At 43.6% G+C, this 18,338-nt stretch overlaps 1 protein-coding gene across 4 annotated transcripts in view; it reads right to left on the bottom strand.

Moving 5' to 3' along the window:
- caln1 (calneuron 1) overlaps positions 1-18,338 on the bottom strand; it is an 89,856-nt gene that overhangs the window by 9,698 nt on the left and 61,820 nt on the right. For all 4 annotated transcript variants that reach the window (XM_062959063.1, XM_008121684.2, XM_062959062.1 and 1 more), the window contains 2 exons: positions 7,864-7,976; positions 544-697 (listed from right to left, as the gene is read on the bottom strand). In XM_062959063.1, the coding sequence (XP_062815133.1) occupies positions 544-697; positions 7,864-7,976 (267 nt within the window). The remainder of the gene's footprint in view (positions 1-543; positions 698-7,863; positions 7,977-18,338) is intronic.

Genomic DNA, 18,338 nt, shown 5'->3' with positions numbered 1-18,338 from the left:
AGCAACTCAACATACTAGAGAGGTTTGAGAAGTCATCATGATTTCTAGGAGTTGTACATACTGGGATGTATAGTTCACTCGCAGTCTAAGAGCACTCTGAACCCCACCAATGATGGATCTGGCACATAGAACCCCCGTGAGGAGGTCTTTGAGGAAATTTCATCTTGATTTGGGGGAGTTGTAGTTCACCTACATCTAGAGAATAGTGTAAACCGAAACACTGATGGATCTGGACCAAACTGGGACCTCCACCGATGATGGACCTGGACCACACTTGGCACACAGAACCGCCATGACTAACTCAACCTACTGGAGGGTTTTGAGGGGACTGACCTATCATAGTGGGAGAGTACACTGAACCCCACCCATGATGTATCCGGAGTAAACTTGCCCAACATAACAAACTTTAAGTACTGATGGAGTTTCTCGGGGTGAACCTGGCATGATGTGAGTTGTAGCTCACCCACGACCTTATGCATTTTGGACAAAAAAATTGATTTTTTCAAATACACAAGAAAGTATGTGAAAAAAGGAGAACCCCACCTTCAAATTCAGTCTGACAGTTGCCAGAGTTCTCATTCAAACTCTCTTCCTCGTTGATGATAATGTTCTCAATGTCTTTCATTGTCAAATGGTCCCGAAATGCATGGTAGAGGATATGTTTCAGTTCCTCCAGTGTTATCCGTTGCATGTCGAACTGGGGGAAATCAAGGAGAGCTTGGTTAGCAATGTTGCCCTTGTGAAATATTTTAGGCTTTAAAGAACTCTGAAAAGAATTGGCAGGCTGTTCTTCCGATACCCACAAGAGGTAGCCAAACACAGGTTTTTAAAATTTGGAGTGGACGATGTTGTCTTCATGCTAACGTCTTTGACCTTTTTTCCCCTGGCACTGACAGAAACAAAGCTGCAAATTACCTGGTTTATGACTCAGCGAGGCAGCTTGTCAGGCATGCACCATGGATAGGCAAGACTAGGCTTGCATATTGCAATTCGATCGTCCCCGTCCCTGTGCTTACTGCTTAGCTTTAGCCAAGACTGGTTTAAATGTCCTTTATTGCATCCTATTATTGCTTATCCATTTTCATTCTTCTCAATCCTTGCCCAACATTAGTCCAACGTATCTATCAATGTGATTTTTTTAAAAAACAAACAAACATATCAACGTTATCTTTTGTATGCTGACAGCTGTATCAAAATGTACAGTTCGCACCACAAAGATGTGTGAGATATGTAGATAGATAGAGTTGCAAACTGGCGCACAAGACTAATCAACAATACAAACCGGTAAATATTAAAATAGGATTAAGTGGCGCAACGAGTTAAACCGTTGAACCACTGAATCTGCTGGCAGTTCAAAGCTGCGGGTCGGGGTGAGCTCCTGTTATTAGTCCCTGCTCCTGTCAACCTAGCGGTTCTGTGCTGGTAAGGCTGGACCAGAAGCTCCGACTTTATTTTCTTGCTGCTAATGTTTGCAATCATAGGACAGGCCACCTGTCAATCATCAAGTTTGGTTCCGCCCCTTCTTCAGGGCTCTGGGAGGGAAGGAGCCATTTCTAAGTCTATCTCACTTAAGGCAGCTAAGCTATAGGATGTAGACTAGCTCGTCCAGTAGAAAAGCTTCATATCTCAATAACATCAGGGGATATAGAACATCCAGGAAAACAGAAACGGAAATTACAGGGGAAAAGGTCCCAAAGGCTCTGGCTGAGAGCTTACAGCCTCTCAGCCTCACAGCTCCTGAGGGAAACAGCCCTAAAGTTTCCAAAGAGAGAGAGAACAGCACCACAGATCCACAGAACCCCAGCTGAAACATCTACAAGCCTTGGTTGGTAGGTCCACTCGATACACAGACGCATTTGGAATCGGTAGTGGGACCCACATCAGCTAGGCCCATATAATAGACAGCCTGGGAGAGGTTATAAGAGGGTTTTCACAGTTATCCAAAGCCAATCACCTGTCCCTTGGGGACAAGACTGAAAGGGCCAACAGTTTATTAAGGAAATCTTGAAGTGTTATTTGACTCCTTGAAGATTTATTATTTGTTCAACAATAAAGATGTTGTTATTTCATTAAAGACTCAAAGGACTATCCTTCTTCAGGAAAACCTTCAAGAAACATTCTTTGAGGCACCCTGGCTTCCCGCTGGGCATAAAGTATACGTCCTATACAAAGACAATAGTTTCAGGCCCAGCGCGTGACAGAACAGGTTCGAAAACATGCAAATGTGAGTAGATCAATAGGTTCCGCTTTGGGAGGTATTAAGGCACCCATGTAGCCATGCCGACAGAACAAGACCAGGAGGTGATTACGGACAACAGGATCCTCGGCTTGGAAATGGAACAAGAGCACCTCCCCATGGCCTCCAGAAAGCCAGAGATGAAAGGGGAAGCCTTGACCTTTGTTCTGTGTATTTGTCTGTCATTGTTATTTATTTACTTATTTACTTATTTATAGTATTTATATTCTGCCCTTCTCTCCCTGAAGGGGACTCAGGGCAGATCCCAGAAGATATATATGGCACAGACAGGACAGACACAGTACAAATAGAGGTATATAGGCATTTCCCATCTTCGGCGTCCTGGAGGTTGTGCTCGATTCCAGCCACGAGGGGTGTTGTCCCTCCATCCTTCATGTTGAAAAGCCCTCTTCACAGACTTCCTCCTTTTGTTTTGATCACCGGCATTTTTCTGGTATTTCCTTATGTGCCAATTAAAATACCTCCCCGTTAAGCAGTACCTATTTATATACTCAAAGCTGTTTTAGTTCTGCTTGGTGGGCAGTAAGCTGGAATGAAGCTCAGGCACTCACTCTCAACCCAGGCTTCAAACTGCCAACCCGGGCTTGTTCCCATGTGAGCAGCCTTGAGTCCCTTCGGGGAGATGGAGGCAGGATACAAAAATAAAGTTATTATTATTTATTATTATAACCTTTTGAATTGGCAAGATTTATTGCAGCTTGTGGTTAACCTGCTGTGCTGAAGCCCGGCTCCTATTCCACTGTATTAAAAGGTATGAAATGTTTGCCTATCTGTGTGTGTTGTAATCTGCTCTTAGTCTCCTTGGGGAGATAGAGAAGAATATAAATAAAGTATTATTATTTTATTATGACACAGCAAACAAGATAGATATGCTGGATTTTGTATCACAAAATCACAAGTCGAACCCTTTCCAAGCGTTTAGGACTGTGTGGTGTATTTTCAGATGATGCGCGCAGATCCCAGTCGGGTGGCCTTTTGCAGTTGGCAGATCGTAATTTTGTCAATGTCTATTGTTTCCAAATGCCGGCTGAGATCTTTTGCACACAGCACCCAGTGTGCCCATCACCACCGGAACCACCTGCACTGGTTTCTGCCAGAGTCTTTGAAGTTCAATCTTGAGGTCCTGATAGTGGCTGAGTTTTTCCTGTTGTTTTTCGTCAATGCAACTGTCACCTGGGATGGCAACATCAATGATCCAAACCTTTTTCTTTTCCACAACTGTGAAAAACTGTATTATTATTATTATTATTATTATTATTATTATTATTATTATTATTATTATTATTATTTTGTATGTTTAATTCTATTTTAATATGCACATGTTATATATTGATTCAGTCACCTGGAATTATTTCTTCACTATGGATTATACATGTATTCTTATTGCCTTACGCTCCTGGCCTGCTTTTCGACATCACAAAGGCGCTCAGCTGTAGGCCCTGGCAAGTGTGGGTGCTCTGGGCCTGCACATGGATTTAGTCAATTTCATGGAATGGCACTCAACCTCTACTGTAGCATGCTTTATGTATTATACATGTCTTGTCATTATAATATGCATAACCAGTTACACAGTCTACAAATCCTAATTGTAACACAGAATAGATGCAGTCCAGCTTCAGTGTCTCATTTGCTATTCTTGTTTGCCATTTACTCATTCCTTTTTTTGCAGAGCATGCCCTATTTCAAAAAGATCACTGATAAAAGCACAGTAGTGGTTTGGCAGTGGAACAGAGTGTCATGAAAAGTGTTGGTTTCTTTCTGCTGGATGTAAATAAAGAGGCTGGACATCCATCAGGGATCCAATAGGACAGTCGTCTGCATTGCAGCTCCTGCCTTAAATACGGAGATGAACGTGATGTCATCTACGGTTGGTATGATTTGATGGGTATTTAATCCATCGTTCCGATATTCTGTTTCCTCTTTCTCCTTTAGTCTTGGAGAGTCAATAATGAACTCCTTGAGCTTAAGTCTATGAAATCATCTACGTATGAGTGTCGCACGAATGACTGATGGGACTTCCATCTCTGAGAAACGTGCTCCTTCCAAGAGAGCTGGAAAGCTGTCCGTAAAATCAGAGAACTACACAACAGCAGCAAGCAATGCTCACATTTCCATGGTAACCACTTCATTGCTATGCAGGCGGTTGCTGCAAAGACGGGAAGGCTGCCAAAGCAGAGATTTCTCGAGGAAAATGGCGCATGCTTTTGCAAATGAAAGCACCTTTCAGGGCGAAAGATGTGGCACACTGAAATGCGTAGCAGACCCCGGGAAGGATGATCCCGTAAGGAAATGTGATTGGTGGGGAATGACAAATATTTGGAATGGAGATGCGATAGGTGGAGCATGCAAACCAATGCTCATGGATGCTGTGCTTTGTAGCGTTGCATTGTCGCGCAGTCCAGTGCGGTGTGCCCGCTTAACCAGTCATATTGTCATTCAGCATGTTTCATTCCGTTCCACATTTTCATGTCCGATGGGTCTATTCCACCATTAAAAATTAAAAACATCTGTGAACCTCAGACTTCCTTAAGGCTGACATGTACATATTTTGGCAACATAAGGAGCATTGTAGGATCTATGTAGAATTCACTTGCCAAGCTGGAATGTGTCCCAAGAAGATAAAATGGTAAAAAGTCTGGAAGCCTATGAGAGGCAGCTTAAGGAGCTGGGATGTGTTTGGCTTGAAGAAGAGGAGGTTAAGAGGGGACGTGATAGCTATGTTTAAATATTTGAAAAGATGTCATACTGAATAGGGAGCAAGCTTGTTTTCTGCTGCTCTGGAGACGAGGACACGGAGTAACAGATTCAAACTACAGGAAATGAGATTCTCCCTAAACAATAGGATGATTTTCCTGATGGTATGAGCCTCCCTGTTAACTATTGGTGTCTCTCCAATTTATCTTCCATTGGCAGTGAATTTCCCATATGTGCATTAAAATCTCAGAGTTGGAAAAGCTCACAAGGGCCATCCAGTCCAATCTCAGCTCAGTTGTGGGGAGGGAGAAATAAAGGTGCGCTCAAAAAACGTTTGCTTCCATAACTCAGAACATGGGAAATTGGTGCAGAGTCTTCGGGTAACTAAAGGAGAGATGCAACCATCACCTCACTATCGGAAGTCTAACATAGACATCCCAAGGAGAATTATTTGGCTGATGCCTTCCGCAACAAATGACCACATTTTGAAAACATAGTGATGGGAGACAGAGCCGGCCCTAGGTATTTTTCAAGTGTAGGCGAACAGAATTTTGCCCCCCCCCCCCAAACCAATCACTAAAAAATAAAAGCGTTGGATAAGCAAAAATGTTGTATAGTATTGAGGGATTAAGGAAAAGCATATTAAACATCAAATTACATTAAGATTTTACAAATTAAGCACCAAAACATCATGTGTTACAAGAAATCAACAGAAAAAGCAGTCTCAACTGCGCCCCGTATGTTTTGCGCCCGAAGCAATCGCTTAATTTGCCTCATTGTTGGACCGGCCCTGATGGGAGACTTCAAACAACCAGATCTAAATTGACCAACCAGGAAAACCCTTATGGTTATTAGAGTTGTGAGCGGAATTCGTTTCTTTCGTGTCTTTCATTTCTTCGGGAAATCAGCTCAAAGTGAAACCAAGTAGGAGCGGGTACCACATCCTGGCCTGCTTTTCAGCATCACAGAGTAAGAGGAGCTCAGCTGCAGGCCCTGGCAGGTGCAAGCGCTCTGGGCCTGCACACCACACACCCTCACCTGCCAGGGCCTACAGCCGACGGCTTCTTCTAGAAACAGCAGGTAAGAAGAAGCCCCCCTAAAGAATGCACTGGGAAGGGGAGCCTGGGTGGGAAGCCCCCCTCCCCCATAATAGTCTGATAGATCTTTTGACACCGGAGACCGAAAACAGATATCTGCCCTCCTGATTTCGGGAGGCTCCCAAAAAACGGATCGGAGCCCCCACCGAAAGCCAGGACATGAAATGGGTCTGGGTTTACCCTGAATGCACAACCCTAATACATATGAAGGTGCCAAAAGCAGAAAAGCTAGCATTTCAAGATAATTTCTACATTCTGGACAAAATCGCTTCCCTAAAAAACAGGTTTGAAAGCAATCAGAGAGTATCTATAGCCATTCAGATACAGGCAGTGATAGAATCACAGAATCATGGAGTTGGAAGAGACCACAAGAGCCAGGCAATTGAACCCTTCTGCTATGCAAGAATGTTAAAATTGCAAAATGATATTCTTGACTTAAGCCTAAACTCGGTGTAATCAGTAGGCTTGTGCATTGATTCAATTTGGTCAGTTCCCTACGGCCAATCTGGCTTGATCTGCTTGTTTGGCTGGCTGTAACGGTAAAGGCTCAGTTGCCATGTGTTTTGCCCGGAACAGACCACGTGGCAGCCAGCCATGGCTCCTCCTCTCCTATTCGGCATCATGAGGCGTGTAAAGAGACTGCCGCGTGCTCACATGGGGTTTCCCTGTTAGTCCTGTCTGTTGGGTCAATTAGAGTAGAACAGTGGTTCCCAAACTTATTTGGCCTACTGCCCTCTTTCCAGAAAAAATATCACTCAGCGCCCCCTGGAAAGGGGGGTGTGGCTTAGAGGGGGCTGAGCCTCTCTCTTGGTCCAAGATGCAGGGCTGGGAGGGGGAGGGGGAGGTAGGCGGGGCCACAAATGGGCGGCCAGGACTGGGATGGGCAGAGTTACGAGCTCTGAGGTAGGGCTGAGCTTCTATCTCTGTCCTGTGGCACCTGCTAGAGGAGGGGGGCGGGGCCTCTTCCCAAGTGCCTGATGGGGCTGAACCTCTATACCCCACCCCCGTGTTCTAGGAAGCGCCTCAGGGGAGGTATACAGAGGCTCAGCCCTTTCTCGCACTTTTGGGAAGAGGCCCCGCCCTTAAGTCCTAAAAGGCCTCTCAGGAGAGGTATAGAGGCTCAGCCCTGTCTCGGGCTCTTGGAAGGAGGCCCCGCCCCCTTCCCTAGCTCCGCCCTCTGTGTAGCTACAAGCACCTCAGGAGAGGTATAGATTCTCAGCCCTGTTTTGGGCTCTTGGGAAGAAGCCACGCCCACTCCTCTAGCTCCGCCCCATGTCCTAACAGGCGCCTCAAGGGGCTCAGGCCTGTCTCCGGCACTCCCGCCCCTCCCCTGGCCCCGCCACCATGTCTTAATAGGTGCCATTACCGCCTCCCTGGATCGCTGCAGCACCCACCAGGGAGCGGTAGCACCCACTGTGGGAATCACTGGAATCGAAGAACGCCTTGACGTGTCTTACGCAAGCTGTGTCTATTCAATGGGGCGTGTGGTCATTTTCATCCTGATAGCTCTAAAAATTATGGGAAGGGGAGCCCTGGAAGCCCCCCCCCCTTATGGGCCAGATCTAGCCATATTTTTGGCTGAGGACGGAAAAATATTCGGCTCCCTGCCCATTTTTAGGTGGCTTGCAAAAACGGATCCAGCCAGCCGAAATGGATCGAGATTCAGTCAAAATGCATAAGCCTAGTGATCGGGACTTCACATTGGGTCTAAATACAGCACTGTTTGCACCCAACCACATTATTTTTAAAAACATTACTGAGTACAATACTTTGAAAAATGAAAAGAATTGCAACCAGAAACACCTCGCCACCAACCTGCCAGAAGATGCTGTCAATGGTGTTCCCCAAGAAGCCATCCCGTCCTTCTGATGACACCAGTTTTGGTCCAAGGATCGTCATGAATTCATCAAAGTCAACTTGACCGTCCCCTGGAAAGAAAGACAAAGGTCACCTCTGTGGGTTTCAAACTGTAGTGGCTAGACAACAAGCACCCACAAAAGCGTACAAAAAACCCCCGAAATAGTTTCAGGATTTTCTATGTCATTGTTTGCACAGTGGAAGCAGTTCCTTCAATACTGGTTTGTGACTGGTCGGAAAAGCCCTCTAAGATCCACTAGGCCCTCTTTTATTATTTTCTATTGGGAAAAAATTGCATACACTATTTCCATAATAAATTTGACTACGTATTCCCTGTGGAATTGGGTGCCATCATGCATGTTTATTAAGGTCTGCTTTATTTGTCGGAACTTATTTATTTATTTATTATTTCCAATATTTATATCCCGCCCTTCTCACCCGAAGGGACTCAGGGTGGCTTACAACACTGGCAACAATGCGATGCCTACACAAAATCAGTATCAAACAATACATAAAATCAATTAAAACTATTAAATACTAGGCTTGTCCGATCGATGGAAAAAATGTTTCAATTCTCGTTTCTAAAGTAGGGGGTGCCGGCGCTTCGATATAGAAAGTATTTCCAAATTTTTCACCCAAAAATTTCGGATATTTCCGAAAATTCGTAATGATTCTTAATGTTTCTAAAATGGCGGACGCGCATGCGCAATCGCCAAAAAAAAGGAAACCGGGGGGGACTTTTACAGGGCTCTCCCACCCTCATTTCTTGAGCTATCCTCATCAAATTTGGTACAGTGGGAGATCACATTCAACACTCTTTGCTCAACAAATTGCAGAAAGTTTCCTGTCTCCTATGATTTTTGGTGAATTTTCATAACTTTTTATAATACACTATTTTTCAATATTTGAAGAAACCTGTTCCTGGTTTGAAAGTCTTATTTCCTGTTCAATTGGGTTCTTATTACTGTGAAAGTCCCTCTTCTACTTGTGTAGACTTTGGATTAGAAACTCAGCACACGCCAAGCAATACCTTGACAGGATTGGCAATGTCCTTTTTGAAACTATAAATTGCCTTGGACCTTATTGATTGATGGTGCCCCTGGCTGACCTTGTGATGGCAAAAATAAAACTCTGGCGGAGGACTTTGGATTAGAAACGCAGCACACACCAAGCAATGCCTTGGCAGGAATGCCCACGTCCTTTGGAAACTTTAAATTTCCTTGGACCCTCTATTGAATCAAATCAATGTCTGACCTTGTGATTGCAAAAATAAAACTCAGCCCAAGGCTTGGGATTAGAAACGGAGCGTGAGGAAAGCAATGCCTTGGCTGGAGTGCCACTGTCCTTTGAAAACTATAAATTGCCTTTGAACTTTTTGATCTATGGTGCCACTGGCTGACCTTGTGATTGCCAAAATGAAACTCTGGCCAAGGACTTTGGATTAGAAACGCAGCACACGCCAAGCAATGCCTTGACAGGATTGGCAATGTCCTTTGGAAACTATTTCTTCCAATGTACCCTTTTAGGTTTGAAAACAACGTGTGTCTTTGTGATTGATGCAATAACACTCAGCCCGGGGGCTTGGGATTACAAACGGAGCGTGAGGGAAGCAATGCCCTCGCAGGAACGCACACGTCCTTTGGAAACTCTAACTTCCAATGTCCCCCCCTTTTCGGATTGCTAAGAAGGGCTGATCTAGTGATTGCTAAATTCCAAAAAAAACACAAAAAGGCAGAGGGTCTCCCTCTGGAGTAGAAAAGTAAAGCGCCCCAAGCTCTGCACTTGCAGAAACGCAGACGTCCTTTGGAAAAAAAAAATTCCCTAAAGCCACAGCAAGGACTCTGCCACAAGCCCCAAGCCAATCCCCCCCCCCCCCAAAAAAACACACAATATCGAACCAGCAACAACAGACACTCTACCCCCAGTCACTTAGCCCTCTCTCCTCGGTATCCTAGCCCAGAATGGCTTGGCGCGGTTGGGGAGGGGATTTTTATAGAGATCCTACACGTGAACGCGGAGGACGCTAGCCCCCACCTTTTTCAGCCATCGTGGAAGTCTCTGATTGGCCAGGGAGCTGTAGCCATTTTAGGCTGCGCTAGGCTCCCATTCAAGTTAGGTTGCAGAAACAAAAAAAAAGTAATTTTTTTTTAATATTAAAAAAAAATTGGGAGGAAAAAATTTAACAAAACATTTAAGACACAATTAGAGAATGGGCCAACGATGGTTCGAATTACATTGCCAGTTCTGCCCAGGGAAAACGTTTCAATACTCGGTTCAAAAAGCGAGAACAATCCGAAATAATAACGAAACGAGAATCATAACGAAAATTTGGACAACCTTATTAAATACAATATAAAATTACTTTGATGGCAAACAGAAGGTCAGCTGCTGTCCTCCCATCCTTTTTGCCTTGTTTTTATTTATGTTGCACTTTGAAATGGTCATATGACTGGTCAAACAAATATATTATTATTATTATTATTATTATTATTATTATTATTATTATTATTATTATTATTATTATTGTATGAAACAGCAAACAAGATAGATATGCTGGATTTCGTTTCACAAAATCACAAGTCGAACACTTCCCAAGTGTCTAGGATTATTATTATTATTATTTGAAACACAACAAGTTGAATCCACAGCAGACACTCTGCTGGCTGTTGTACTGGATCACACGTCGGACACTTCCCAAGTCTCTAGGACTGTGTGATGTATTATTATTATTATTATTATTATTATTATTATTATTATTATTATTATTATTATTATTATTATATTATGACACAGCAAACAAGATAGATATGCTGGATTTCGTTTCACAAAACCACAAGTCGAACACTTCCCAAGTGTCTAGAACTGTATGATGTATTTTCAGATGATGCGTGCAGATCCCAGTCGGGTGGCCTTTTGCAGTTGGCAGATCGTAATTTTGTCAATGTCTATTGTTTCCCAATGCCGGCTGAGATCTTTTGGCACGGCACCCAGTGTGCCCATCACCACCGGGACCACCTGCACTGGTTTCTGCCAGAGTCTTTGCAGTTCAATCTTGAGGTCCTGATAGCGGATGAGTTTTTCCTGTTGTTTTTCGTCAATGCGACTGTCACCTGGGATGGCAGCATCAATGATCCAAACCTTTTTCTTTTCCACAACTGTGATGTCTGGTGTGTAGTGTTCCAGAACCTTGTCAGTCTGGATTCAGAAGTCCCACAGTATCTTTGCATGCTCATTCTCCAATACTTTTGCAGGTTTGTGATCCCACCAGTTCTTTACTGCTGGGAGGTGGTACTTGAGGCATAAGTTCCAATGAATCATTTGGGCCACATAGCTGTGCCTCTGTTTGTAGTCTGTCTGTGCGATTTTCTTACAGCAGCTGAGGATATGATCAATGGTTTCGTCAGCTTCCTTGCACAGTCTACATTTTGGGTCATCAGCTGATTTTTCGATCTTGGCCTTATTTGGGCTGCATAATTGTGCCTCTGTTTGTAGTCTGTGCGATTTTCTTAATAATAATAATAATAATAATAATAATAATAATAATAATAATAATATAAAATTACAATATATACATTTAGAAAACGTATTTTGACAGTATTTATATTCTGCCCTTTCACACGCTGCTGGAAGTTTTTTATGGTGTTGTAAATGTTTTAAGTTAGCCTCCCTGCATAAAGTGATACCTAAATTTCCTACTTGACAAATGCAACTGTCTTTTGGGCTGAATACGTCAACAGCAAGCTAGACTATTAATGGTCGGGAGCTTATTCCGACCTGGGCTGGCTTCGAACTCATGACCTCTTGGTCATGACTTCCTGTTTCAAACAATAGATTATAAGTTACTCCAAACTTGAGAAACTTCGGAGAGTTCAGGAACAGCTTGCCCCATAACATCTGCCTGATCGCAAATTGCCTATAGCTTTCATGTATAACTATTACTGTTTATGTGTTTAGGAGGCGTCAGTCCATGATATGAGATTGAAATTGACGTAGTAGGTAAATGGCTTACAGGACCATTGGTTGTGAAAAGATAATTAATCCTTAAGTTGTTTGTCTGCCTTTGAAAATGGGCTGGACCACCATTGTGGATTTTATGGCCCATATCAGATAATTAAGATGGTAATTGTAAAGCTGTTAAAGCTATTGTTTAAGATGCCATAAAAAAGACCTCGAGGCAAACTCTCTGACTCCAGGTGTTTTGGATTTCAACAGCCAGGTGCCTTAGGCAGTTTGGCCAACGGCCAAGGATTCTAGGACAAAGGCGTATTATTGCAGTATATCCGTTTCTGAAATTCAAATGCACTTCGTCAGCTCACCTAATAATATCATTATCATCACCATCCTAGGAGCAAAACCTGACTTGTTTACAATTGTGTCATGCTCAAGAAACAAATTAGGCAGAAACAGTGTTCCCTCACTACTTCGCGGTTTGCTTTTCACAGACTCGTTGTTTTGCAGTTTTTTTAATAAACACTAAAATAAACCTTTGCATATCTATCTATATATTGCCCCAGTGGCAAAGTGTGTTAAAGCCCTGAGCTGCTGAACTTGCAGACCGAAAGGTCCCAGGTTCAAATCCCAGGAGCGGAGTGAGCGTCTGCTGTTAGCTCCAGCTTCTGCCAAACTAGCAGTTCGAAAACATGCCAATGTGGGTAGATCAATAGGTACCGCTCCGGTGGGAAGGTAAAGGCGCTTCATGCAGTCATGCCAATGGCCACATGACCTTGGAGGTGTCTATGGACAACACCGGCTCTCCGGCTTAGAAATAGAGATGAGCACCAAACCCCAGAGTCGGACACGACTGGACTTAACGTCAGGGGAAACCTTTACCTTATATCCATAATAGAAGCGAAAACCCGTATGTGTGTATGTGGCACAAGTGTCTGCTCACACAGACAGCCTATTTTATTAATAATAAAAATAGATTAAAATAAATGTAAAAGTAACAACAATAAGAGTAAATAATAAATGTAATAATAATAATTAATAGAGTAAAATAATAAAGGTAACAATACCAATAATAATAGAGAAAAACAATAAATGTACCATATATACTTGAGTATAAGCCGACCTGAATGAGGGCCCACCAGGACCCTCATATAAGTCAAAGAGGGTTTTTTCCAGTCCTAAAAAAGGGCTGAAAAACTAGGCTTATACTAAACTATATACAGTAATAATAATAATCCAGCATATATATCTTATTTGCTATGTCATACTATATAGTAATAATAAAACTTTGTTTATAACCTGCTTCCAGGGCCGTAGCCAGAAAAAAATTTCGGGAGGGGTTTTGAAAATTCCGGGGGGGGGGGGGGTTGAACCCCTAGCACATACCCTTCCCCGCTACAAACCTGTCAATATCTGCTTGAGATAGTGCCTGGAGGGACTCTTAATGTTTTGCATCTTATAGACTTAGCATGGGAATTTGGTTAACCAGTTAAAATTCATAAGTAAACGAGATTTTTTTTTATAACTTGAAAAATTTCGGGGGGGGGGGGGGGGTTGAATGCACAGTCTGCATTTTGGGTCATCAGCTGATTTTTCGATCTTGGCCTGAATTGCCTTTGTCCTGATGGCTTGCTCCTGGACTGCAAGGATCAGGCCTTCTGTCTCCTTCTTCAGGGTCCCATTTGTGAGCCACAGCCAGGTCTTCTCCTTATCAGCTTTTCCTTCAATTTTGTCAAGAAACTTTCCATGCAGTGTTTTGTTGTGCCAGCTGTCAGCCCTAGTTTGTAGTGTGGTTTTCTTGTACTGGTTTTTTGTCTGCTGTGCTTTGTGGAGTCTCTGATTTTTGACTTCAATCAAAGCAGGTTCTTCACTTTGCTTTACATCTTCTGCCAGGGCATGTTCTTCTTCTTTGACTGCTTGTTTTACTTGCAAGAGTCCTCTGCCCCCTGACCTTCAAGGCAGATATAGCCGGTCAACATCACTGCGAGGTTGCAGAGAATGATGAATGGTCATGAGTTTTCTTGTTTTTCTGTCCAAATTGTCCAGTTCCGCCTGTGTCCAGTTTATGATGCCAGCAGTATATCTTATGACAGGTATGGCCCAGGTGTTTATGGCCTTGATGGTGTTGCCTCCATTGAGCTTGCTTTTGAGAATTTTTCTGACCCTTTGTGTGTATTCTTTGCTGACCACAGTCTTCACATGTTCATGCTTGATGTTGTCCAGCTGTAATATGCCCAGATATTTATAGGCCTCTGGCTGGTGACACTTGATAGTTTGGCCATTAAGCATATTTATGCCCTCACTTTCAATGATTTTTCCCTTCTTCAATGCCACTGCCGAACATTTGTCCAAACCAAACTCCATGCTGATATCAGTGCTAAAAATTCAGACAGTGTTAGTCAGAGACTGGATTTCAGCTTGTGTTTTCCCATACAGCTTCAGGTCATCCATTGGGGGGAACGAGTTTATTTATTTGTGACATTTATATCCCGCCCTTCTCACCCACGAAGGGGACTCAGAGTGGCTTACAAGTTATAAGTACATACAATATATTATATTATTAGCATAGCACAATATAAGCATTATATATCACTATATTGTACTATACCACTATACTCCAATATTATTAGTAATATTACATGTAATGTATAATATAAAATTATAATAGTGTATTCTTCTTCTTCTTCTTCTTATTATTATTATTATTATTATTATTATTATTATTATTATTATATTGTATTACATTATAGTATGATCAATATTATATGAATATACAATATATTATATTATTAGTACAGCATAATATTAGTATTATATATTATAATAATATTATATTGACACAGAAGACATGGTGGAATGACGTCTTCCTGGCCATGGAGATCCCGGAGTGGCAGTTAGTCCTTGCGGGGAGGGGCTCCCATCTGATGATACAGGAGACGTGGTGGAATGGGGATATGTGTTCGTAGTGAATGTGTAAAGACCATCTGGTAAGAACTCTAAAGGTATCACCAAGGAACACAAGCGTGCTTGCTCCATCAGTGTTTAACATTTACACAAATGATCAGCCTGACAGAAGAGACTGAGAGTTTCATCTACGCTGATGATCATGCCATCACTGCCCAAGCAGAGAGCTTTGATATAGTTGAACAGAAGCTTTCTGAAGCTTTAGATCAGTGGTTCCCAAACATATTTGGCCTACTGCCCCCTTTACAGAAAAAATATTACTCAGAACCCCCTGGAAAGGGGGGCATGGCTTAGAGGGGTGGGCGTGGCTCCTGCTCAAGAGGGCGGGGCTAAGCCTCTCCCCTAGTCCAAGATGCAGGGTTGCGAGGGGAGGTGGGCAGGGCCACAAATGGTCGGCCAGGACTGGGATAGTCAGAGTTACGAGCTCTGAGGCAGGGCTGAGCTTCTATCCCTGTTTTGCGGTGCCTGCCAGTACACAGGGGGCGGGGCTAGAGGAGTGGGCGGGGCCTCTTCCCAAGTGCCTGATGGGGCTGAACCCGCCCCCATATTCTAACAAGCACCTCAGGGGAGGTATACAGAGGCTCAGCCCTGTCTCATGCTCTTGGGAAGAGGCCCTGCCCCCACCCCTAGCCCCACCCTTTAGTCCTAAAAGGCCTCTCAGGAGAGGTATAGAGGCTCAGCCCTGTCTCACGCTCTTGGGAAGAGGCCCCGCCCCCACCCCTAGCCCCACCCTTTAGTCCTAAAAGGCCTCTCAGGAGAAGTATAGAGGCTCAGCCCTGTCTCACGCTCTTGGGAAGAGGCCCCGCCCCCACCCCTAGCCCCACCCTTTAGTCCTAAAAGGCCTCTCAGGAGAAGTATAGAGGCTCAGCCCTGTCTCACGCTCCTGCCCCTAGCCCCACCCTTTAGTCCTAAAAGTCCTCTCAGGAGAGGTATAGTAGAGGCTCAGCCCTGTCTCGGGCTCTTGGGAAGAGGCCCCGCCCCCATCCCTAGCCCCACCCTTTAGTCCTAAAAGTCCTCTCAGGAGAGGTATAGAGGCTCAGCCCTCTCTCACGCTCTTGGGAAGAGGCTCTGCCCCCACCCCTAGCCCCACCCTTTAGTCCTAAAAGTCCTCTCAGGAGAGGTATAGAGGCTCAGCCCTGTCTCACGCTCTTGGGAAGAGGCCCCGCCCCCACCCCTAGCCCCACCCTTTAGTCCTAAAAGGCCTCTCAGGAGAAGTATAGAGGCTCAGCCCTTTCTCACGCTCCTGCCCCTAGCCCCACCCTTTAGTCCTAAAAGTCCTCTCAGGAGAGGTATAGAGGCTCAGCCCTGTCTCACGCTCTTGGGAAGAGGCTCTGCCCCCATCCCTAGCCCCACCCTTTAGTCCTAAAAGGCCTCTCAGGAGAGGTATAGAGGCTCAGCCCTGTCTCGGGCTCTTGGAAGGAGGCCCCGCCACCTTCCTTAGCTCCGCCCTCTGCGTCCCAACAAGCGCCTCAGGAGAGGTATAGATTCTCAGCCCTGTCTCATGCTTTTGGGAAGAAGCGACGCCCACTCTTTTAGCTCCGCCCCCTGTGTGTCCTAACAGGTACCTCAGGGGCTCAGCCCTGTCTCCGGCACTTGGGAAGAGGCCCTGCCCTTCCCCTGGCCCCGCCCCCAAATGTACCTGTGGCCATCACCACCCCCCTGGATCACTCCAGTGCCCACCAGGGGGCAGTAGCGCCCACTTTGGGAATCACTGCTTTAGATGCTCTTCCTGCCTATTACAGGGGAAACCAGCAGATTTCTAATCCATCTAAAATCCATGATATCATAATGAAATATGTTAAAGAGCCCTGTTGTAAATCAAGAATATGCCCCTTAAATGCTGCTCCTAGAATGTCAAATCTTCTTGAATGTAATAACGGAGACTCAATAAAGCAATATGTCAAGCAAAAGAGATATAATTTTTTTACCCAGGATTATGAAATGCCAGGAATAATGCAAACTATTTTGCGGGTCTCTTTTAAAGGAGACACTGTATCAAAGAAAAATTCTACCCTAAAAATAGAGAGAGAGATCAAGCCTGAAAGCTATGAATCCAAGATATTAATAACCTTTTAAAAATGGGATAAGGAAACCAGATGTTCGGAAAGACTGGATTCTATTACAAGATTAAAAAAAAATGGAAGCATTCAATATGAGCCAGATACAAAAAGCAGTGATTTCTATTAGGAGCATGGTAACAGAAATTCAAAACGACTTGCCAACGTTTTGCAAAAGAAAAAGGACAAATGCGGAATAAATTAAGATGAGAGGACGGACGTTTTGTCACTGCAGCTGCTGATATTAATCAGGAATTTCATAAGTTTCATACTGTTTCATATAAAAAACGAAGGAGACTGTTTAATCAAAAAACTCTAGCCAATTGAAAGCGTTGTCAGAGAGTCGCTCGGCTATTTTAAAATCCCACTATTGCTGCAAAAGAAATGGAAGTTGTTATAAAAGATATTAAGTGGATAGACTCCCTCGTGGATTCGGTAAGGCATTTAAGGATAAGTGAATCCTTAAAATAACAAAGACAAAGAGCAGCTCGATAAGTGAATTTTAGGTTAAATTAATGACTACAGTGTTCCCTCACTTATTGTGGGGGATTACAATCCAGGACCACCTGCAATAAGTGAAAATCCACAAAGTAGGATTTAGTAGTATTTATTTTCATATTTAGACATTATATTCGTAGTTAGGTGGCCTTTCTCCCCTTCACAAGCCTTCTTTCCTGCGCTTCTTAATAATAATCTAGCTATATAAAAATGTTCTGACCGTTTCCCCCTTAACTTAAACAACAAAACTAGTAGACCAAATCACACCAAATTTGGCAACAAAAAACATCGTCATCCGGTCTGTGTTTTTACATCAAAAAACCCTAGAAAATTCTCCAAATTACAGAGGATGGGAAAGAGCCTTTCTCCCTCTAACTGCCAGTCAGAAAAGTAGGCTCTGCTGCCTTTAGGCCCCGCCCCCTTCGTATCCTAGCAACTCCCACAGATAAGATGGCGCCCAGGGGACAGGCACTTAGGCCACACTGCCTATAAAATACAGATTATCTGATTTGAACTGGATTATATGGCAGTGTAGACTCAAGGCCTTTCCACACAGCTATATTACCCAGAATGCCAAGGCAGATAATCCACAGTATCTGCTTAGAACTGGATTATCTTGAGTCAACACTGCCATATAATCCAGTTCGGTGTGGATTTCAAACAGCTGTGTAGAAGGGGCCTCATATAATCCAGTTCTAAGCAGATAATTAAGATTATAAATATAATGTGTAATAATTACTGTGGTATGATAATACGGAACAATATAATCTCTAAAACCAGGACAGTAAATAAAGAGCAGCACTCTGAATGCAGAAAAATTGGGAATTCCAGAAAGGAAACAATCAGAGCCAGCTAACACCTCCCAAGAAAGAATTCCTGCAGAAAGGAAGTTGAGAAGGGAGAGAAGCAGTGTGTATTACCAAAGTCATTATTATTACTATAATTATTAATACAGTAGAGTCTCAC

Source organism: Anolis carolinensis, unplaced genomic scaffold (genome assembly GCF_035594765.1).
Source record: "Anolis carolinensis isolate JA03-04 unplaced genomic scaffold, rAnoCar3.1.pri scaffold_7, whole genome shotgun sequence".
Classification (NCBI taxonomy): Eukaryota; Metazoa; Chordata; class Lepidosauria; order Squamata; family Dactyloidae; genus Anolis; species Anolis carolinensis.
Note: the sequence above shows the minus strand (reverse complement) of the source record. Positions and strands in the feature narration are given on the sequence as shown.